General features: G+C 42.8%; 1 protein-coding gene across 1 annotated transcript in view; it reads left to right on the top strand.

The window, feature by feature from the left end:
* COL22A1 (collagen type XXII alpha 1 chain) overlaps positions 1–23,867 on the top strand; it is a 237,326-nt gene that overhangs the window by 129,979 nt on the left and 83,480 nt on the right. The window contains exons 16-23 of the mRNA XM_056333390.1: positions 5,282–5,335; positions 8,194–8,238; positions 12,872–12,925; positions 14,706–14,759; positions 16,491–16,526; positions 18,105–18,134; positions 18,996–19,049; positions 20,007–20,060. Of these exons, the coding sequence (XP_056189365.1) occupies positions 5,282–5,335; positions 8,194–8,238; positions 12,872–12,925; positions 14,706–14,759; positions 16,491–16,526; positions 18,105–18,134; positions 18,996–19,049; positions 20,007–20,060 (381 nt within the window). The remainder of the gene's footprint in view (positions 1–5,281; positions 5,336–8,193; positions 8,239–12,871; positions 12,926–14,705; positions 14,760–16,490; positions 16,527–18,104; positions 18,135–18,995; positions 19,050–20,006; positions 20,061–23,867) is intronic.

Below are 23,867 nucleotides of genomic sequence, written 5' to 3'. Positions count from 1 at the left end.
GAACTTCAGCGCTACGGGATGGGCAGGATAGGTGCTGGTGGGGCTGAACCTAGAGACAACTGACTAGACAGTGCCAAGTACTCCCAGGGAAGAGGTGATCTTGGCTAATCCCAGCCTCTCAGGTCCAGTGGCTAAATAAAAATGATAGTGTGCTTTCACAGTGACTTTTATTTACCTCAGTGGATGCTCTGGATATATGCAGTGTCCTTAAGTAGGATTCTGACCTGAGCTATTTTAAGAAATAAACCTGAATTTGCTGGTGGGGGGTTTAAAATCTAAAATATGAATCCACACGCCTTTAATCCTTGGCATAAAGCTCGGCTGCCTAGCTGGTGTGGAAAAAGGTGTATAGAGATGGGTGGAGCTGGCAGAGAGGTCACATCTCCAATTACAGCTGTAACGATTGGGGTTTTTTTGCCAGATCACTTATTTTTATTGTCAGTGTCAGTACAGTGGCTTTGGGCTCTACCCCAGGCTCCCTGGAGAGCTACCTTGCAGTTTCTCTGGTCAGTTGGGATGTGGTCCTTCCTGCCTCAATCCATCTTCATTTGCGTTGAGCCAGGCAAGTGCAGTGCACACTCAGCAGCTGTACGTGCACCCCAGGAAATTCAGCCCCCTGTTTATCTGCTTGGCTGAGGGATCAATACCTAAAACCCAACACACTGGGTTTATGAAAGGCAGGTCCTGCTTGATGAACCTTATCTCCTGCAACATGATGACCCACCTAGTGGATGAGGGAAAGGCTGTGGATGTTGTCTACCTGGACCTTATTAAAGCCTTTGACGCTGTCTCCCACAACATTCTCCTGGAGAAACTGGCTGTTTATGGTTTCGACAGATTTACTCTTTGCTGGGTGAAAAAAAATGGTTGGATGGCTGAGCCCAAAGACTGGTGGTGAATAGTGACGAGTCATAGGTGCTGTTCCCCAGGGCTCAGTACTGGGGCCAGTCCTGTTTAATATCTTTATCGATGATCTGGATGAGGGGATTGAGTGCACCCTCAGGAAGATTGCAGGTGACACCAAGTTGGGCAGGAGTGTTGGTCTGCTTGAGGGTTGGAAAGCTCTGCAGAGGGACCTGGACAGGCTGCACCGATGGGCCAAGGCCAGTTGTATGAGGTTCAACAAGGCTCAGTGCCGGGTCCTGCACTTGGGTCACACCAGCCCCACGCAGCACTACAGGCTTGGGGCAGAGTGGCTGGGAAGCACCTGGGGGTACTGGCTGACAGCTGGCTGAACATGAGCCAGCAGTGTGCCCAGGTGGCCAAGAAGGCCAGTGACATCCTGGCCTGTATCCAAAACCGTGTGGCCAGCAGGACCAGGGCAGTGATTGTCCCTCTGTACTCGGCACTGATGAGGCTGCACCTTGAATGCCGTGTTCAGTTTTGGGCCCCTCACTGCAAGACAGACATTGAGGTGCTGGAGCGTGTCCAGAGCTGGGCAACAGAGCTGGTGAAGGGTCTGGAGCACAAGTCTTGTGAGAAGCAGCTGAGGGACCTGGGGATGTTTAGCCTGGAGAAGAGGAGGCTCAGGGGAGACACGTTATCACTCTCTACAACTACCTGAAAGGAGGCTGTAGACAGGTTGGGTCAGTGCCAAAGACAGAGTGACCCACTTCACTCATAAGAGAGAATCAGCAATATGTTTATTGGTATAAAGCAGCAATGTAATGAAGCTTAATAGTAAATGCGACAGTGGTTAAAGATTCAATGGCAAGGTACACCTGCTTACTGCACAGAGGACAGGGTCAGACAAAACTGTCAGGGAGACCCTCCTGTTGAGTCATGAGGTTCAGAAAGGACCCACTTGCCTTCTGAACTCTTTCTCAGGGGGGAATTTAGGCATGGCTGGAATCAGACTTAGTCTCAGACTTGGTCACCAATTTATGTCTAAATGATTATATGTGCACAATTGATCCTTGATAGTACTTAGCAAAGTTTTCAAAGTTTAACATGCTATCAAATTGCTTTCTGAGAATCTATTGCTGCAAGGAATCTCTCACCCTTGAGCACTAACCTTGCGCGGTGGCCCTGCTCAAGGGGAGGTTCTGGTGTGCAGCCCACTGCCCTGCAGGAGAGCCCAATGGGCTCTGGGGCTGTCCGCTATTTATGGAATAAGATAACACTCATATTTGCATACTGACTACAGAAATTAGTTTCTTTCAGACAGATTGAGTCTGACCTTGACCAGCACTGGTAAGTGGGTTCATTGCTCAAATTAACCCTTGGCTGTCATGTTGTTATCTGTCTCCCCCGAGTGCACTGAGTCAGAAACAGCCATCACGACCAGCCACTGGCAGTTATCACTTGGGCATTGCTGTGGAAACAATGGTCAGGATGGAGGGGGGTGGGGTGGAGCACAGTGCCACAGTTGGTCTCTTCTCCCAGGTGATAGGATAGGAGGAAACGGCCTGATGTTGCACCAGGGGAGGTTTAAATTGGATATTAGGAAAAATTGCTTCACCAAAAGGGTTGTCAGGCATTGGAAAAGGCTGCCCAGAGAAGTGGTTGTCACAAACCCTGGAGGTGTTTAAAAGATGTGTAGATGTGGCACCTAGGGACATTGTTTAGTGGTGGACTTGACAGTGGGTTGGACTTGATAATCTTAAAGGTCTTTTCTAACTTAAATGATTTTCAGTCTTTTGCCTCAGTGGGAGTTGTCAGCACTTTCTTTTAAGGTGGTGTCTCACAGCTTTTATAGACCTCATTGATTGTGTGAAGCTTCCAGTAACACAGATAAGGGTCCTGCATATTTCTGGTAATAGGACTTCAATCCACAGATGTGGCATAATGGACGATAAGCCCGTTAGTGTACATGTATGGGTGCAAGAATGATATGGCCTCAGTATGTCATCTCTGGTTTTACTGCTTTTGCTGCTCGGTGAAGTCTCCAGGGGAGGGTGTTCCTAGTTCAGTGTCTTCATTGTAAAAATTTGTGGGGGTTTTGGTGGTTGTTTTTTTTTTTTTTCCTTTTCATCAAACTTGGTGGGTAAACTTCATTACTTACCAAGAAGACCGTACGATCTTGCTGGGTATTAGCTGGTGGAAGCAAAGAAGAGCGCTCAAAGTCAGCCTTGTGCTAATCACTGTTGGAGCTTCTAGAAGGTGCCACAGTGGTCTGAGACACCAAGAAATATCCCCTGGTTAGTGGAGAAAGGTCCCACAGAGATGTGGGATTTGGAAGATTAAATGGAGTAAGTGGGTCCAGAGAAAAAAGGCTATAGCTCAGGTCCCTCACTGGGGTCATAATATTGTAGCAGTGAAACAAAGCTTGAATTTTTGAGCCCAGGCCCTTTAGCCTGTAATATCCTGCAGCAGCTGTTCAACCTTTTCTTTTTTTTCCCCCTGTATCTTTAATAAAATGTTAAAAAGATTTTTTGTGGCTGTCATTGCCATGGCACTGACATAGCTATAGCGTTCCCATCTGAACTGACAGTTATCTGCACTTGATAGAAAAAACAGAGAGGGGGGGGGGGGGGGGGGAGGGAATCAAGCCTTTGAAATATAAAGTATTAGGTAAGAGTTTTATTTTGACAAATTTCCTTTTTCTTGTTTGCTTCGGCTGTTGAAGGTCTCACACTTCTCTGGTTTACCAGACATGATCTCAGCACAGGCCTTGAGTGGGATCAGCAAGTCTCATCCAGACAAACTCAGTTTCTCTATCCATAACTTTTGCTGAGTGTTAGAACCACACTTTATGTAACAGTACTGAGTTGGACTGATAATTTGGACAACACGGAGCAGGCCTCTATTTCTGTAAAGGGTTTTGCCTAGACTTTGATAGCAGTATTTTTCTGCAGGCTGAAGGGAGAGATTTAAGTGCATGCCTGATGCTTTCCCTCTGCCATTAGAGGAGCTGAAGCGCTTCCTGACCTTGCAGAGGTCCTCACGTACCTGATGTTGTAGAGATCCCAGAGCCACCTTTGCTCGTGCTTAAACCCAGCTCTTGTTAACCAGTCTGTGAATCTCCCTGCCTGAGTTTGCCATGTGGTTTGCCTCCATACTGAACACAGGTTCAGCCACTTTACAGCTGGGCTGATGAACTGCTCACAACCCTCAGGACACAGCTTCATCTGCTTTACCAAGTCCAGTCCTCTCTGGAAGAAGGAGGGGGCAGTTTTGGCAATTCATTCCTTACAGCAGTGGTGCAACACTGGCTAAGCACAGTCCTGCCAGGTCTGTGCTTAACGACTGCTCCAAATGAGATTGCCATTTGTGCTAAGGCAAGTGTAAACATTGGTGTGACATGACCAGCCTCCTGGGTGCTTGCACTGGTACAAAACCCCCTCAGTTCTGCTAATAATTCATTGCAAACACAACTTGTATCTTTGATTTTATTTTTTTAGTAGGAAACATCTATTAATATGAAGTGTAGAAATTATTTTAAAATAAGTCTTGATCTGTTTTGAAACCTTATCCGCTACAGCCACCCAATACATGAGTTAACCAGATGGAGGCGGGGAGAGGGAAGTGAGATAAGTAAGAAAATAATCAGTTAAATAGGTGATCTAAGATGCCAAACCAGTTCTCATGGTCAACTTGTCAGGCCCAGGCTGTCTCCATAGCATGGCTCTGAGGGCTGAGCCTGTTCAGCTGAGGATCCAGACCTTTTGCAGGCAGTGTAGGACGTACAAAAGCACACAGTGAGAGTGCTTTCTGTTTCACTTTACCTTTCCCAGGGAGAGAGTCATGTGAAGGACTGCTGAAATGTACCTGATCCTCTTGCATTTCTCCCATTGATGCTGAAAATAAACATTGGAGAATATAATTCTGATCTGATTCTTTCAACTGACTTTTCAAAATAACGTTTTGAAGTCTGTGGTTTGTTTATGCTGGGATACGGCCTTTGCTGCAGCTTTTGCAGCAATGTATGTCTGTGCTTTGTTCCACCAATGCTCTGTTCAGGAGCTGACGGAGCTCAATCACCCTGCCCACAACAGGCAGGCAACAACTGACGTTGCTTAAACTTCTTAACCTGTTGCTTAACCTGTAGAGGGACTTGCATGGGACAGTTTGCCTTCCTAGGGCAAGACTGAAGGCAAGAGGATAAAACTTGCTAAAGTCTGAGTGCTGGGGGGGAGAAAAGGACATTGAGGTATCACTTTGGGTAGGTAGCTGAAAAATCAGACACTGCTCCCTGAATTAGTGCTAAGACAGTTGAGAAGCCTCAACAGCCCACCGTAAGCCCAGGAGTGCAACTTATATTTCTGAATAACTGATATTATTCTTGATCTTTTATGTGAAACGGTTTCTGGTGTTTTACTGTATCTCAATTCCTTCCCAGGGAGCTGAGGGAAAACAGGGTCCTCCAGGAATTAAAGGCTACGTAGGTGCACCGGTAAGTCGTGGCTCTTGTTAAATTTTTAACACTCTAGAAACTTTCTCTATTTTTTCAGTGTGCTCTGCCCAGCTATGTGGGGTTTTTATTATTATTGTTGTTGTTGTTATTATTACTATTATTATTATTAAGCATTGAAGGGCATGTCTGACCTCTTACTTGTAGTGTTCAAATGGTGACATTTTCTCGACTTCATTGAGTTTCTTCTGACTTCTTTAAATGAGAACAGACCTGTAGCCAGTAGAGAGATGACGGCAGAAATGTCTTGATTACGGAGATAACAGCTGGTGATTTTGTGATGCTTCCACTGTAATGCAATTTCTTTGGTTTGTGTTGATGCACCATTTATATGGTACTTGAAAATTTCATCATAATGAGAAAAAATACTACTTCTCAGCAAGTTTCCAATCACATTTTCCAAACTGTCAGGGAATAGCCTTTGGGCTCAGGGGGGAAACCTGCCTTGAATGAACAGACAGCAAGACCAGAGTAAATCGGATTCTATCAAGTAAACATTTCTGTCTTGTGGTCTCACCTTGGTAATTATGGAGGCAGCCTTTGAGAGGGTGTTCTAAAGGCTGATAGGGTTTTCTGAGATTTGAGGACATGACTGCATCAGGACAACCCCCAGTATCAGTACAGGCTGGGGGATAAAGGGATTAAGAGCAGCCCTGCAGAGAAGGACTTGGGGGCACTAGAGGATGAAAAGCTGGACATGAGCCAGCAATGTGCCCTCGCAGCCCAGAAAGCCAACTGTATCCTGGGCTGCACCAGGGCGAGGGAGGTGGTTCTGCCCCTCTACTCCACTCTCATGAGACCCCACCTGCAGTACTGCATTCAGCTCTGGAACCCTCAGTACAGGAAAAGACGTGGACCTGTTGGAGCATGGAGAAGGACCACCAAAACAACCATAGAGATGGAGCACCTCTCCTGTGAAGACAGGCTGAGAGACTTGGGGTTGTTCAGCCTGGAGAAGAGAAGGCTCCAGGGAGACCTTATTGCAGCCTGCCAGCACCTAAAGGGGACTTATGAGGAAGATAGGGCGTTTTAGTAGGGCCTGTTGCAACAGGATAAGGGGTAATGATTTTGAACTAAAAGAGAGTAGATTTAGACTACATATAAAGAAGATGTTTTTTATGATGAGGGTGGTGAAACACTGGCACAGATTGCCTAGAGAGGTGGTAGATGTCCCATCCCTTGAGACATTCAAGGTCAGGTTGGACGGGGCTCTGAGCAACCTGATCTAGTGGAAGGTGTCCCTGCTCATTGCAGGGGGTTTGGACTAGATGGCCTTCAAAGGTTCTTTCCAGCCCAAACCATTCTATAATATTATGACTGTATATCACTGCTCTTTAGTGGCATAACAGATGTCCTCATGTGCTGAAAGATTTCCCTGTGTCAGCCAAGGATTTGCTTTGCAGCTCACTACAAACGGGTTCAATGTGCTCAAAAGAGCTCGAGCACTCAGGTGCATGTTTCCCTGTGTGGTCAAAGGTTCAATGGTACTGGGCTTGAAGATGATGAAATAAACATGGGGGTGACATTACCTGTCCATGTGATAGATTTGCAATATTAATGAGATAAACGGACAAAGCTATGTGAACACTTCCTTCCTGCTCTTTGAGTCACCTTTTTGTGTGAGAAGTAGAACACTCATGTGGTGCACCATTACTGTAGGTCCTATCCTTTTCTGTCATAAGATTGAAGTTTGGCTTGGGCTGCTGGGGAGGAGCAAGGCAATGATCATCTACACAGTCTACATGAAAGCCCCGTAGTCATTAGTGCATTACAGGAGTCATATTTTAAAATATCCTGCCATTTGCTTTCTGGAAATAGCAGGGTTACTTCTTTGCAGCATGGGAAGCTGTGGAGGCTCAGTTCAGATTGTTAGAGGTGGACAGGAGTGTACAGTTTGCTCACAGTCAACCGTGGCCTGAAATCTAAAAATCTTAATTATGTAAATAATCCTAAGGGCCAAATAAATCCAGACATGTCACTCTGATTAGCATGGAGGTAGCCTCCACTAGTGTAAAGTAAATTAATGTGTAAGTGTGAATGGATTATTAGAATAAGAAGCATTTTAAGCTTTGGTAGTTTTAGAGAGATCACTACTGACTGAACATATTCATCTGCCTGGAGATATTAGTTGGTTGCTCTGTTGCTACAGTAAAGGTAAAATACAGGGTATTTGCCATGTCAAGAGAAGGTGAAATCTATTCCTGCCCATTGAGACGATTGCCTGTGTTAGTGTCTCTGTCTTTCATCAAAATAAGCCTCAGCAAATGCTTCTGGTGTACCTGGGAGGAGATAAATTATGCAGTCCAGATGAACACTGGCATTGAACTCACAGTGAAAAAATGTGCTTGGGCCTCCAGGACAGGGATTATCTAACATTCGCCAGTTCTCAGAGGTACCTGCTGTCTGCCTAGCTACGGCATCCAAAACCACCAGGAGCAGGCATTCTTGCTTATTGATGCGATAGGTTTTTCCATCAGTATTGTCCCCTACCTAAGTCCTCGTTGTTTACCAGCAACATGAAAAATGCAGAGCATTGGTTGTTTTCCAGACCATCTGCAGCTGTGGGGTGTTGCCTGTCCCTCCACACTGCTGTTGGCAGAAGGGTCGTGTGTCTGCAGGCAACATAATATTACAGACGTTCTTGGGCCCACAGGTCATCCTTGCTCTGTAGGTCTGCTTATATCATGCTTGTGGCCAGCTTGGAGGGTTGGCAACACAGAAAACATCCTTGAGGTTCACTTGAATAGATTATGCAGATGTGCACAGTGGTTTGGTGGCTACTTAGAGGACATAACTATGTCTCTACTTGGACTGAGCTTTATAATCTTTTTCTTTTTTAGGGTCTACAAGGAGAAAGAGGAGAAAAGGGAACACGAGGAGACAAGGTATTCCTGCTGCATGGTAGGAAAAGCCGGGCTGCTCTTTGCTTTTGCCCATTAGGTGAGGCGGTCTGCCAGGCCAGCAGCTCTGCAGGGTGATGGATGATGGAGTTTCCTCACTGCGCTGTACCTCCTGGTGCTGTCTGGGAACGACCTGCCATGGGAGTGCAGGAGGGCTTTGTGGATCTCTGCTGTCTGCTAAGTGACTTCTTGTCTGTGTGTAGCCAGGGATGGGGGGGAGAGGAAGGGAGTGGAGTGAAGGTCTACAATTGGGGAGATCTAGTGGGGTGTCCACATTCTGTGCACCACCTCAGAGCTTTGAATGACTACTGACCGCTGCTGACCGTTTCTGCATCCAGCATTTTCCCATTGCACTGCAGTTGCTCAGATTATCCAACTTCCTATGTTTCTGTCTTCTCCCATCACCATAAGCTTGGTAGTAGTAAGTACCAGGTAGTTTCTGTGTTAAAGAATCCAACCAGCTGGTGCTGCTTCCCGGTTTTCTGCTCTCTCCTGTCTGGGAGTAGCTGTTTTACAGAGTGCAGGACATGCTGGGATTTGAACCATGTTTATAGTTCAAGAAAGAGACCAAATGCCTGTTATACCTGGACTAAGCATTTAAAAGGAGAACTGGGCAGACACAAAGTCTTTGTTATTTCAGTTTGCTTGTTGTGTTTGGAGAGACCTCAGATGTGCAGACACTTCAGCTGCGGACCTGTCAGGCGGTGCTCGAGGCTGCCCAGAAATGCCACCAAAAATGTGTTTTGCCATCCCTGCCAGGAGAAGCGAGTGCTGGCCCACTCCTGCGCCCCAGCAAGCGGCTGGAGATGGGGCATCACCAGACTCTTGGTCAGACCCAAGTCACTCCTTTTGTCATGTTGGCAAAACAGGCAGCATGGCCTTTCTCGTCAGCTCCGAGTGGCTTGCTGCCCTGAGCGATGTACTGGCCTGCTTGTCTCAAGCTGGTCCTGAGACAGGAATATCTCAGTGTTGGTCAGGCAGCTTTGCCTCTGTTCAAGCCGTCTTTAGTCATATCCAGCTACATGTTTGTGCAGAGGAGGGAGTTGTTAGCATGGTCTTGTTCCCATTTCTCACTTTCCATCTCATTCTGGAGAAGAAACCCCAGTGATTTACACCAAGCCTACTGGGAAAAATGATCAATAGACCTTTAGTGTGAGATACTGTGTTTTGCTTTACCATGTGTTAAGGTGTCTGTTCCCAGTGTCCATTTTGTTGTTCGTGATGAAGTAGCCATGACCGTGTTTCTTATTATCTATCCCCAACATTGTAGCTAAAGCAAAAGGCTGGATCATACTTTTATCTTCCTTGTGCTTTTGCCTCAGCCCTGGCTCAGTGTGCTGTGTCTAGCCAGTGCCTTTGCTGCTTTTCCGGAGGTGAGGTTCTCTAATCTGCTGGAATATTTGGCTCCTGGAAGAAAATCCATCTTTCTGACATCACCGTGATGGGAGAAGAAGCTGGAGCTGTGTGTGGGCAGGCAGCTGACTAAGCTAGAGGAAGATTAAAGTGGGGAAGAAATGAATTAGGTTTTGTTTCGTTAAAAGGATATGCACAATTAGAGCTCCCACCCACCCACCCCCTTTTTTTTTTCTGGAGCAGCCAGATCTCTGCTACAACAATTGTACTCTGATTTTTTTCCAGGCCTTAATGATGGTCTCAGAGCACCTACTGCCATCGCTTTAATTTCTACCAGTCAGTACTAGTGTGAAAACAGTGGGCGTAAATTCGGCGGGCCAAATATTTTCTTGTCTGCTCTTCAGTCTGTAACTCGAATACTGACACCTACGCAACCTGTGTTTCTTTGTGCCTAGGAAGAGAAATGTTTATTATATCAGATGAGAGCATTAGCCCAGGCACTGAGTATTGGTCTATTGAACCTGTACCCTAGTATCATAAAAACCCTAAAGATCCCATAATACATCTTGCTGCTCTATTCTTATATCCTGGGACCTCAGATGTAACTATTGAGGTTTTAGGGGGATTTTTCCAAATCCAGTAGTAGTATTGGTTACACGTGCGCTTTAGGAAAGCCACTGCACAATATGAGTGATCTGTCATGTCCTTTTGTATCCGCTGTGCTCACCATAGACGCTGGGACAGACTTTGCAGAGATATGCATGATGCACTTACCTGCCAACATCAGCCATATATGTATGTGATACTTGGCATGTTAATTTAGGCATGTACAGCAGTTCAGCACGACACGGGGCATTGCTTTTGCTGCGTATGCCTATGTCCATCCTGTAAATCCTTGTCTGCTGTATTGGAGAAGAGCTCATGTAAGGAGGCAGCTGCTGCTGCCAGGTTCCTTGTGCAGTGGGTTTGCTCTCTTTCAGTCTTTCTCAGGGCTCTGCAGACTTGTAGGGAATCATTTTTCCAACAAATCATTACACTTTCTAACTGGTAGGGGTCAGAAAACAGCACTAAAGTTTCTGTGGAATTGACGTTTCCCCAAGTTGCTTATGACTCTTCACTATTTTGTTCCAGTGGTTAAAAGCAGAAAAAACAGTAGAGCACAGGAGAAAGAAATTGGGGTCTTAAAGTGAAAATTTTAGAATCAGATTTTTATTGTGTTTGTTCTTTCTTCTGGGGGGAAAAAAAATCCTGACAAAACACCTTTTCCTAAATAGCCCTTTTTAAAGAATGTAAAAATAAGAAAAAAAATACTTATAATGAGAGATTTTTCTGAAGAAACAACTAAAACCACAATTATTTGGAGTGTTTTCAAACAGGTTTATTCTATATATTTGTATAAATAATAAATTCACCTTTCCCAGCCCCCATTACTAGCAGTAAGAACATTGACACTTTTCTGTTTTGGCAGCTAAAATAGCGTGTGTGAAGTACTCATTGCTGCAGTGTATTGATGTTAAAAATTCTTCTGAGAATACACTGCACATTTTTTCAGCAATCTACCAGACTGTTGCTTATTGAAAGTCTCTCAAGTTCAGGATACTGGTAGTTCAGTCAGTGCAAAGAAAACCATTAATGTGGAAACAATCGCCCAAAAGGAAGTACGTATGGATGTCTGATGTACTCTATAGGGTACAGAGCTCTCTAATTTCATTCCTCAGATACATAATTTTGAAATAACATTTATGTTGCAAGATGTCTTTCTAAAGGGGAAAAATAAATAAATTGATTTCCCAAGCCGTTTCTGACTTGCTGAATCAATGTAGTTTTCAAAAGGAGCTAATTAAATCCAGTGCCATCAGTGTGGGTTTGCAGATAATAACAGAGGTCTAACAGGGATCCTGTGGGATAGTAATCAGAATTTACTTCATTTCAAAAAATGAAGTAAAACTAATATTTTACTCTGTTTGTAGTTGTAGAATTTGCTTTTACATGCACATTTATGTTAGCAGTGGCACTGTGTGTGTATATTTGATGATTTATATTCAGCTGTGTGTGCAGGATCCAAGCAAAATCAGTGTTTCATTTTACAGAGCAAGAGAAAGCCTCTGTTCCAAAGAGTTTTAGACTAAAGAGGCAGAAATAGATAAGGGCCACAATTTGTAAGAGAGAAGTGAAGTTCAGCGGGAGTATGTCATTGATCTGATCATCATTTCTATTGAGGATCTGGATTATAAAATATGAAATACGTTAAGCTTGAACGTGGAAGTACGGTGGAGGTTAGGGTCAGAATTCAGAATGATCTTGAAACCACAATCTCCCAAAGCAGAGGGTGATGTTGTGAAAGGGCAGCTGCAGGATGCTTAATACACAGGTTGGGAACATCTGATTAAGGAGCTGTCCTGCAGAAGAGAGTTTGGGGTGAAGTAAACATTATTCTGGGCTTTAAACAAAAGAAGACTCTCTAAAATGTGAAATAATCTTTCTACTCCAAGTTAGCCTCAGCTGCATCCAGTTTTGGGCATGTAGCTACAGTGGAGACATGGGACAATTGGACAGTGCACAAATGGGAGCAACAAAAATGATCAGAGGTCTGAAAGACATGCCCATGAAGAGTATTGAGGTTGTTTAGTCTAGAGAAGGGGGGGGAGTTTTGTAAGTCTTCAAATACATAAAAGGCCGTTGTAAAGATGAAGAGAACAGTCTGTTCTCTGTCGGGAGTTACGGAAAGGCATACTGGTCTGAAACTGTACAAGAATAAAACAGGTTTAGGTACAGGAGAAAAAAAACCAAACAACCATATCTTCAGGTATTAAAAATATAGTAGTGGAATAGATTGCCTGTGGACTTTGTGGACTGTCCAGCTCTGAAGACATACTGGAATAGATTAATTGTTCCCCTAGGTTACAGAAAGCAAAGGTGAAAAATGAAAGGTTTTTCTTAACTGAGTAAAAATGAACTATTGCTGCATTGTGGCTTCATTATTTTTTGTAAGAGCTGGTGTTCTCCTGGTGTACTTTGTCCAGTTTGCATGAACCCACCTCAGCAGGCAGAGGAAGGGTGCCGATGTGGAAAGCTAGCACACAACTTCTTCTGGTCACAGCGGCTTTTCACAGTACAGATGTGGGGACTTCAGCCATTTTCTTTGTTAGTCTGGCTTGAATTTCTCTCCTTACTCTTGGAGCAGCTAACACAGCCATCTCTTGCGGAATGGTGGTGTAAACACCATGGATTTGAGTTATAGTGGTTCTTTCTCTTCTTTTTCCAGGGAGAACGAGGCCTAGATGGGTTCCCTGGAAAGCCAGGTGTGGAGGGGAAACAGGTACGTGCCACATACTTAACAAATGGAGGCTTTTCTTTGGAACAAGTGCAAATTGACTGTAAAACTGGGGCTTATCCTGGGTGGTACTGAGCTATGGAAGGACCCCACTGCATCAGCTGTTTTCATACTCCTTATTCTAGGGATCTGTGTTGGCATAGTATTCTTGTTTTGTTTGATTGCTTTTAGAATTAAATTGTAATGCAATATACACTTAAAAGAAATGCCATTCTTTTCAACATGGTAGGTTAGATGTTTGTCTTAGTTTTCGTTAAAGACATAAGAAAGCACATATAAAAGTTCAGCTGTTTACGCCTGATTTTTATAAACTTCTTTTTCCCCCTCCCACAACATGAAAGGGAGATAACTGGATTTAATATATTTGGTTTGTTTTCTATAAGAAAGGCTTGGAACTGTTTACATTTTTAAGACAAGATGAAACCAGAAAATAGTCTAAAAGTCAGTATATTTCTGCTGATTAGACAGATAATGCTTTTCTGAAGCTACTATCTGTAGATCCCACAAGACTGTTTTCATTACTCAGGGTATGATACCTAATGAGAGGCATCCTTTATTCTCAAGGATCTTCTGGTCTAAATACCAAAAGACAGAGTAAGAAGCAGAGGCTAAAAAGTGATTTGCCAAATGCCTGCAGCTAATCATTGCCACCCTTGAGCCTCAAGCCTCTAGGATGCTGCGTCTGCATTCTATTCACTAGCCCTTGCTGTTTCCCTCTCTGGAAAACATAATTTGGAGGCATGTTTTTGCAGTTAGAGAGGAGTTGCACCTCAAATCCTCAGGGTGGTTCAACTTCAGGTGGTTGATCCCGCAGCTCACACAGACAAAGCGGCTGATGGGGTCTGACCTGAACATGCTTTACAAGCATGGCAGCCACGTGCTGCCCAAGGGCCTTGCTCTCACTCTTTTAGCAGCTAGAGTTTCAATTTGATTTTGTTGGGAATTTTTTTTTGTTTTCATATTAGGCACTCTTTTTGTATTTAGATGGCAAGGTGTTGTGTCATTAGCAGTCTTAATCTTTGTTAAATCTGTATCTTTCTTTCTGTAAGGTGATAGACATTTTTGCACCAAATGTTCTTCTGCTTCTTCGTGGTGGTTTGGATGATGAATTGTCACTCTGCTCTGTTCCTCAGCCACAGTTTACCCTATACTGAGAATTATTTGTCTAGTTAGTGTTTATCACTATCCTTATAAGACGGAAATGTTTTCTGGTGCTAGATGCAGCACTGGAATCACGATGCACTATATTCACTATGCCCATTACATTCTTTACAGACCTGGTTTATACTTGCAGCAAATGTAGATGAAGTGAGAAATTGCAGAGAGATGTGAAAGTGGATGCTGATTGTTTACTGCTTCTAAGGAACAATTCCTCCCAGTGACATCTATTACAGAAGCTGGGTTTTTCTGAAGCTTTTTTTGCCTTTATCCTGTCTAGACACCTAGCAGTGGGCAAATCTTCACGCCTGAATTTTATCCTATATTTTGTGTCTGACACTGATGTACTCCCTGAACTGCAATCCTTCTAAACCAGCTGAAATTGGATTGCTGTTATCGTGGCTGCTGTGGCATCTCCATCCTTATTCCTCCTCCCTCTCCATGCACCAGAGCCAAGCTGTGTGTTGTATTAGCACCTACCCCAGTGCAATGTGCTGCCGATACCCAAACCTACAGCCTTATGTTTCTCCTGCACTTCAAGGGAATAGCAACTGATGACCTGCAGTATGTAACCAAAGATTTTTCTCTTTGTTTTACCTGTTTATAGGGCCCTGCTGGCAGCCCAGGCCCTCCAGGTGCCAGTGGGACCAAAGGAGAAAAGGTGAGTTGGGATGGGATGCACAGGAGGGATCTGGACACACGTTTGTTGATTCTTCCTTGGGCCCTTGGCAATAGAAATATCAGGGCTGTTGGCCTAACATTTATATCATTTGTGTACAAGTGAAGCTTATATGCATTTCAATGTTTCACTTTCCTGATATTGCTTCAGTCTGAAATGGGTAAAAGTGTCTAGTTATAGCTCCTCTGCTCTTAGTTTAACCCTTGTAGTGGGACAGAGGGAAGTAGGGAGTAGTTTTCTACTGAGGAAGAGGAAATCTTCCTCACCTAAGAAAGGTGAATAGAAATGTCAATATGTTTGTGTCAATGCCGGTTTTCTGACCCAGGAGATGTAGAATGGACTTAGAAAGTGCCGATCAACTGAGCCCAACCCCCTTACCTGCAAAATAATTATTCACTGCTCTCAGCAGCAATTTTGACCTCATTAATTTACCGAGTTGATAGAGTTTCCAGGACAGCCATATGTTTCCCTCTCAGGTAGAGGTGATGCTGTGGTTTTGGTATTTCCTACCCAGTTCTTCGGCATGAGTGGAAAGGCATGCCCAGTTCTGAATTTTCTTTCTCCTTTTCTCCTCCAGATAAGGCAGTGAGCCTTATCCAAGAATGCAGAGATCAGAAGTAAATCTCTATCTCCCATTACTTTCCCACTCAGTTGCAACAGTTATAGGTGAGGTTTAAGAAGTACCTACAAGCAGTGTACTTCCACTGAGGTGATAAGCAGCAAGAAATTCTTTGTGCTTCAGCATGTGTGGAGTAGAGAGCAGTCTTGAGTTCATAACACTTCATCCGTATCTCTTGAAATGGCTGAATTTAGGGGTTCCAGAAGATGTTGAGCTCCTTTCTCCATTATTTTCAATGCAGCTGATGTGTGTCTCTTCAGTCCTTCTGGCATAGTATGGTCTCTCTTTAGAATAAATAACAAATAGCAATTAAACATGTCTTAAGAGGAAGAGTATGAATGATATGCTGGGTCGTTCAGAGACCTACATAAGTAATGAACAAATAGAGTATGAAAGGAAGCTATATAATAATTTTTGCATGTCTGTATATAAAGCAAAGGATATACCTTCTGGGTGCTTAGTCTTAAAACATAATAATGATGGACACTGCTGGAGAAAAATGGGCTGGAACAAACTGATAGCCTAGATGGCAAAAAATCATGTAAAGAGGATGTAGCATCTCAGTGTCCTGCAAACTTTCATAACATGATTCTTCTCTATAAAATGACTTTGGCAAAACTGTACCATTTCTCACATATTTTCTATTTGTGAAGATTTTTTGCTCATTAACAAACAAAAACATTTTGGCCCCTTAATTCCATCCTGCAGACTCTGTTAGGGATCTAAGAATAAATCAGGTTTATTTGTGTGGTATGCATACACCAATTACAAGATTTTTGAAGCTCAGATTTAATCTTATGATGCATCCAGTGCATCATTCATTTTAAGTCACTAAATGTCATTAAAATCAATGTATAACAACACAGTAAAAGAGAACACAACCAGTTCCTACATGTATTCATCTGCAGGACAGAGAAAACAGAGTTAATTGGGATTGCATGTTCATATCTATTAATTACAGCATGGTATTGAAAATAAGAATGTACTACAGTAGTTGGAAAATGTACTCAGAGGTTTGATTTTGGTTTATGTTATGTATTGTGCTATATTCTGTGTTGTTTTTTTTTTTTTATTTCTTTCATGTTTCCCTGCAGGGTGAACCAGGGCTTCCAGGACTGCCTGGCTCTTTAGTAAGATTTCTTTTTTAGATTTCTCAAACTCTGTAGGCATTATTGCATATGAGAAGAGAAGGTGGAAGCTGGAGGTGGGAGGACTTGATTGAGAGATGTTCTTAAATGTCTTTTCAAAAAAAAGTGAAGTTTAAGACAGTGAAGATTTTTTAAGAAGGCAAGTGATGGGTTCCAACTGCCACAATTTTGGGAAATTTTGAAATGTGAAGATCAGGACTTGAAGAGGCAATGAAAACATTGCCTCACATGCATCAGAGGGAGCAATACTGTGACAAGAATGTGTGGTTTCCAGGACAGTTGCCGAGCTGATTCCTAGTGGCCTTTGGAAAATAGAGCCTGTAAAAGTTATAAAAGCAAATGATATTTCAGAATTTAGTTGAATTAATGAGTGCCTTTGTCATGGGCTGGATGTGAAAGTTGGGATGGGAGACAAAAAAAATGAATTTCTGATGAAAGGGGATGAGCTTCCCTCGACTTTTATCAGAAAACGTCCTGGTGGAATATGAGACAAGTAAGACCTGTTGTGCTGAAATCAGGAAAGCAGTGATAAAAAAGAAAACTGAGAAAATAGGAAAGGGGCATTGGTCTTTCCTGTGGCACTAGATTTACATGCCTTTGTGCATCTCTCTGCCTTCAGCAATGCCAGAGAAATCACTAGCAGAGATGTAAAGATGTCCAGAGGTTAGTATTGTCTGTATAAAGAGATCATTTCCAAGTGAATGGAGAAAGAAGATTTACTACAGTGTATGCAAAGGAGAGGTCTAGAACCCAGGTCTGCAGGGGCTGGTAACAAAACAGTTGGGGAGTATCCCTTTTACTTTCCAAAAAGTAGGATTAAAATTAGGAAACAGCACTCTCGGACTATTGGTAGAAAGCATTAAAGGGCTGGTAATACCATGACGTTAACTGTAGCCCTGTGCCAAAGAAGGACTGGGTGCTAAAGGCAAGAATGAAAGCTGCCTGGTAATCATGAGAAAGGCAACAGGCAATTTCCTTGCTCAGAATGTAGTAGAAAGCAAAGGAGGGAGAACGAGAGAGCTCTGAAATAAACCTGTTTGGGTAAGAGATTTTTACTGTCCTGTTTAAATGTGAAATTAGTGACATGGCAGTAGTTGCCAAGAGATTTTGAAAGACACACATAAAACCTGAAAATGAGCTTAAAGTTCCAGGAGGTGGGTGGAGAACTGGTTGAACACGCACCATATCCAAAGTCAGCCTGCTATTTATATGATGCCTTCTGCATCCAATAGATCTTTGTAATTTAAAGTAAGACATGAGCTGGGCAATTTACTAACTTATTTATACCAACGAGATAATGAATTAAGTTCTTACTCTTTATACAGCCACACAAATCGCTTCATAGGTAACTGGGTGAGCAAACCTTGTGGCAAGCTGAGCTGTTTAAATAGAAACTATCCCCCAGCCTGCAAAAGGATTTGAGGAGCTGTAGCAGTTAGTGTGCATCTTGAGGGAACGGCGAGGGGAGAGAAATACACTGTGGGGAACTGTCATACCTCTGGCACCTTCTGCGCTGTCTTTCCTCTTCTTATCCTTTATGACTCTACATTTTTATTGCAGGTGCCTACTGAAGGCCTAAAAGGAGAGCAAGTAAGAGAGATTCAATATCTATTCTTCTGTTGCAAGGATACTTCACGTAGCTCTGTTGCCTGATAGGTTAGATTTTGCTTTAAAATAATACATTAAATTAAAGTGGATAGAACCATTGTCAGGCCATCAAGAATTAAGTTTTCTTATTTACAGTGGATAAAATTAATAAGAAAGGAAAAAGGGCAATGTCCTTTTCAGATTCAGTGAATCTAACATGAATGAGAAGTATAAACTGAGGTGTCAGCTATACGTTTCTTTACGTCCAGAGAAGTGTTAATATGAAACTTGAACTAATGCTGAGTTTGTCACTGAACCTGGGCACTCAAATAGGATAGACACCTGTTGCTTCAGTCTGTTAGTCCTACATATAAATAAAATATATTTTAATTTTGATTTTGTGTTGGTAGGCATATAATTCGTATGTAACTCTTATTTCACATAATGATATGCATCATATAAGTGATACTTTACAGCCCTTTGCAGCTGTGCTGGCTTGAGGGAAATGCCTGTGGAAGCCATTTTTGCAAGAATTGCTTTTCTCCACCACTGAACTCCAACCCACAGTGTTTTGTTGGAAAATCTGTGATAGCCCAATGTCTTCGGATGAGTTACTACCTTTGAAAAATAAAGAGCTAGTTACAGATAAATGCCTGCTGAGCGTGGGTGGATCCGTCTGTGTGCAGTCTAATGAGTGCTGATTATTCAAGTAACCAAAGGATTAAAGAGAAAACCAGCTGGTCTCTGCACTGGTTCTTCAGGACCTATGAGGAAAGGGGTTGTATAGGTCCTGTAAAGATGTCCAACATGACTAATGTTATTTTTCATACAGATATTTTAACATTAAAAAAAATATTTCTGTAGGGAAAGCCGGGGCCACGAGGACCACAAGGCCAACCTGGATTTCCTGGACCTCCGGTAAGTTGTTTTTTTCACTCCTTGCCATTTCCAGAAACAGATACTCAGACTGGTATGAGGCATACAGGCAAAATTTTATATATTATTCAGGCACTAAGATTTTAGATTGCCCCCGTCCTCCTGCTTTCTTCACTGTTGAGAGAAGGCCTCCTGCTGTGGATGGCCACTCTGGGCACATGGAGGTGACACCCAGGACATGGGCAGTCATTGCACAGAGACAGACTTTGCCTCAAGGCTGTTGTCATGAAGAACCTGATTGTCTTTCTGTTTCTAATGTCCTGAAGAGCTGTATGGGCGTTCAAGCATCTCAGAGAGACACTCACTGTTAACTTGTAAGTTGTCCTAATGGATGTAAGGGAATGGTTGCTTTAAAACGGGTTGGCTTTATGCCCCAGTGTCGTGGCTAAAATATTTTGTGGGTGAAAAATGAGAATTGGGTATGCGTGTTTCTGCTTCGACACCATTTTTGCAACAATTTAGACATATCAGCATTGTCACTTTTGACTTAATTGTAGCTTATTCTAGTTATATTTTTATATATGTAATATATATAAAATATATTTTATAACCCAGCTCTGCAGGAAATCTCTGTTCAGACTGTCACTGCTGTCTCATTTGCAAATATTCTTACTTCCTCCTTTTTGAATTGTTTGTTGCGTTCCACTGTTGATTGGGTTTTGTAAAATTGATGGTGTTGTGAAACTGCATTACTTAGGTAAATCTGGTTTAAATTATGTAATTTAGATATACTTGTGTGCCCTGTATTTAATCAGGGAGTTGTCGCTTTTCTCTGTCCTGTTTTCTTACTCTCTTCTGCTCACAGGACAACATAATTATCAGCTAGGAGTTGTCTAGGTAGCCATGCAGTAATGGTAGCATAAGCCAGCTGGGAAATGGTTATACAGTTCATTAGCTTTTCCTACTCAGTTAACTTTCTAAAACTTTTCTCTTTTAAAGGGAGAGGCTGGTCCAGAAGGCAAACCTGGAGTCCCTGGTTTACCAGGTCAAAGGGTGAGTTGCCGTTTTTATTTAATGTAAGTCTCAAGAGGCTGGGCACAACTTTGTTCAATAAGGTTTGGTACTTTGACCCACTTTACATATACTTTTCTACTTATTTAAGGATTCTGGAGGCCCAGATCCTTTCCTCTCTTCCTTCTTTATGGTCCAGCAACGTTCAGTACCTCTTGGAGTCCACAGGTTGTATGCAATGCCCTGTGGGACCCTAGGAAAATTTCTTTCTTGTCATTTGCTCTCCTGTCTTTATATCTGCTCATTGCCGCCAAGAGGATTCTTGATATGACTCTGAGTGTGTAGAACCACTAGTAATATGGACAGGTTGAAAGTTCAGAGAAATGCTGTTGTCCTGGAAGTCAAATAAATGTAAAGACACTTGCATTACTTATTATTTTTGGTTCTGTTTGGTCTGTACTCAAACAGAAGGTCCCACAAAATGAGAGATAGTATACCATTCTCTGCCAGAAGTTTAGATAGTTTCCTCTTGTTAAAAAAAAAAAAAAAAAGAATACTGGATTTTCTCTGACTCAGAGTTACATTTGGAATATTTGAGTACTGATAAAAAGTGAAATTTATAGTGGGCCTGATATTATTACATGCATACTCTGAACCTGCCTTTCCTTGCTTCAGACCATTTGTATGAAGAACATCTCACTAGACGACAGTTAAACAGGTGTCTCACTTCCACCCTTAACTGTTGTGGAGGCAGTCACTTCAGTCTCAGTACTGTGGTTTGATGGGTTACTTTTTAAACTACTTACAGAGACTTGGTCATAGTTGAATCCATTGAGGAGATCATGGGGGTTGCCTGTAATGCTTTTTGCAGTTGAGTCAGCACCGGTGCTGTTAGAAGACTGGGTGTGCAAGTGCTACTTGTGAGCATGGGAGGGTTATGGAGAGAGGACAGCACAGGGAAGGGATATATACCTTGGTAGGTGGTTCTCCACAGACTTGACATTGAATTGCATGACATTAAATTGAGCTGTATGTGACTTCTATGAATCTTCTCCTTGGGAAGATGGGGCACACAGTCTTGTGTTAATCCCACAGTGAAAAAGGGCATTTACTTGCTTTCTTGTACTTTTTCAGTCTTTAGAAAATACCACCTTATCGCTTTAGCCACTAACTGTGCTGTGCTTTACTTAGGAGTTGACAAGTTTTGAATTGTCCTGGTTTTAAAGCCTGCTATGAAACATTGTTTCTTCAATAAGATTAACAGAGCACGTTAGCTGGGTGAAGGACAGCGATCCCTCAGGTTCTGCAACAGGGCACAAAATGCTCCTGCTAATGATCATTTGATTAGAGATGTCATTTGATCCATACTGTCTTTGAATGTTTCCCTAGACTTTTTTGTGCCTAGCTAGTTAGACTACTTCTCCTAAGGGTCTTTATTAGGCACCAGGCATCTTAGGTAGAGAGATATATATATATTTTAAATAAAGGCCATTATTCACTGACTGAATGTGAGATGAATCAAAGTCCTGGCCTTGGTGGATCTACATGGATAACCTACATGTGGGAGAGAGAACGGATTAGCAGATACTACTGATTCACCATTAATGCAGTTCTTGACAAAGTACAAACATAAATCCAGGCATTGATTACCATCTTACATAAATTTGGCTGCAGAAAGCAAGTATCTCTCTAGACAGGCTTAGAAGTTAAAATGCCAAGAACAGTAATGTCAAATATCTGTTTGAGCCTAGCTTTGAATGACTGGCTTTGAGGTGAGGGCATGCTCTGAAGGCACAGCTCAGAGTTGTAATGAGCCCTGAATGCTGCTCTCCAGCAGCATAGCCTGGTGTTGAGGACATGATGCCTCAGTATCATTTGTGGCTCCTGCCCTGGCTTGTTGTAAGACTTGACTTGCTGGCTGGATATTAGGAAAAATTTCTCCACTGAAAAATTTCTTCTGGCTCCCCAGGGAAGTGGTGGAGTCACCATCCCTGGAGGTATTTAAAAGATGTGTAGATGTGGCATTTATGGACATGGTTTAGTGGTGGACTTGGCAACGCCGATTAACGGTTGGACCTAATCTTAAGGGTTTTTTTCAACCTAGATGATTCTATGATTCTAAACTATTCTATGATTTTATTCTAAGACACACTCATTGCTTCTGCACCTCCTGTGAGCAGGAGTGTAAGACTGTACAGGTATGTGATCAAACCAAACAGCCAGAGCAGCAGTGTGAGCATCAAGTTGTTTAACACTGAGCATTTTCTGCAGCACACCTTTGGGTCATGCCAGCTAATTGTCTCCTACAAATGTCCCTGCAGTGCAAGGTGACTGTATTTGGCAGGTTGGGTAACAAAGGCAATCCTTATTTGTGAGGAAGGTTTACTGGCATGCTAAGGCCAGAAAAATCAGACATAGCTAGAGGCAGATTTGGGATTCCTTTTTAGCAGACCTGTGTAGAACAGATGAAATTCACTGTCTGCTTGCCTGGTCCCTCTACTCTTATACTGGTGAGGTTTCAAGATATGATGCTGCACCAGTTTATATCGCCTGAAAATTTGGTTCCTCAGGTACTTTTTAAATATTCTGCACTACTGTCTTGTAACAAAAGGGATAGATTACGGTGCAACATTGACTTCAAGACACTTTCCAAGTAGCATGCTCCAAAGGGACTGATGTGTTTTGCAGTATGATTCGACCTCAGTTTTGCATTATGGTCCTCAACCAAGATGTAAATGAAGTCAGCACACGCACAGAGTCCCTGTCATGACTCAGGGTTGCAGACATGACCATTTCTTGGAGTTCTTAGAAGTGTGCAGTGCTTTAGTTAGCTGTAACACAGCTGGAACAAACCACTAATGGACTAAAGGCATGTTTGGAACCATTTCATAGAGGAATTCATGTCTCATAACACGGTTCACTGGAAATGAAGGACTCTGATCTGTGCAAAGGCAGAGGCAATGTTGGCTGGTGTAAGAAATATAATGCAAGAGCCACCTACACAGTGTGTAGATTTCATAGAAGATTACATACTGTGCCAAATACTCCAGTGACAGTTTGGCTGACAGGAATAGGGTCATACATCTTGGAAAGATTTCTAGGAAAAGAGGAAGTATGATGTTCTTTAGGCCTGAAGTTGCTGTTCCTGTTATTGCTGAAGAAATAAAAAAATACATGTGATAATACAGTTGCCAATAAACAAGACATAATCTTTAGAGTCACCATTTTAGAGTAAAGAAAGTGTCAGTTTCATTTTTTTTAAGATGGCTACTGCAAGCTTAATCTTTCATTTAAATGTGTTCATCATGCTTGCATAAATGTTTTACCATCACCGTTGCTTAGACTGCACATTTCTTGGAGCAGTTGCAAAGTCTTCTGTGGATGTGTGATACTGGTATGCTTGAATAAGTAACTGGGGTGAAGAAGCCCTCTCACCATGGCTTCTGATGGTCCAAGGCTTCTTCTGGACTTGGTATTACAGATTGCTTGAGACCATGCTTAAGACCAAGAACCAGTATTAGCTCAGTACTGGGGCCGGTCCTGTTTAATATCTTTATTGATGATCTGGATGAGGGGTTTGAGTGCACCCTCAGGAAGATTGCAGGTGACACCAAGTTGGGCAGGAGTGGTGATCTGTTTGAGGGCAGGAAGGCTCTGCAGAGGGACCTGAACAGGCTGTACTGATGGGCCAAGGCCAATTGTATGAGGTTCAACAAGGCTCAGTGCTGGGTCCTGCACTTGGGTCACAACAACCCCAGGCAATGCTACAGGTTTGGGCAGAGCAGCTGGAAAGCTGCACAGCAATAAAGGACCTGGGGGTGCTGGTTGACAGCTGGATGAACATGAGCC

The sequence above is a fragment of the Falco biarmicus genome, chromosome 3 (assembly GCF_023638135.1).
Source record: "Falco biarmicus isolate bFalBia1 chromosome 3, bFalBia1.pri, whole genome shotgun sequence".
Classification (NCBI taxonomy): domain Eukaryota; kingdom Metazoa; phylum Chordata; class Aves; order Falconiformes; family Falconidae; genus Falco; species Falco biarmicus.
Note: the sequence above shows the minus strand (reverse complement) of the source record. Positions and strands in the feature narration are given on the sequence as shown.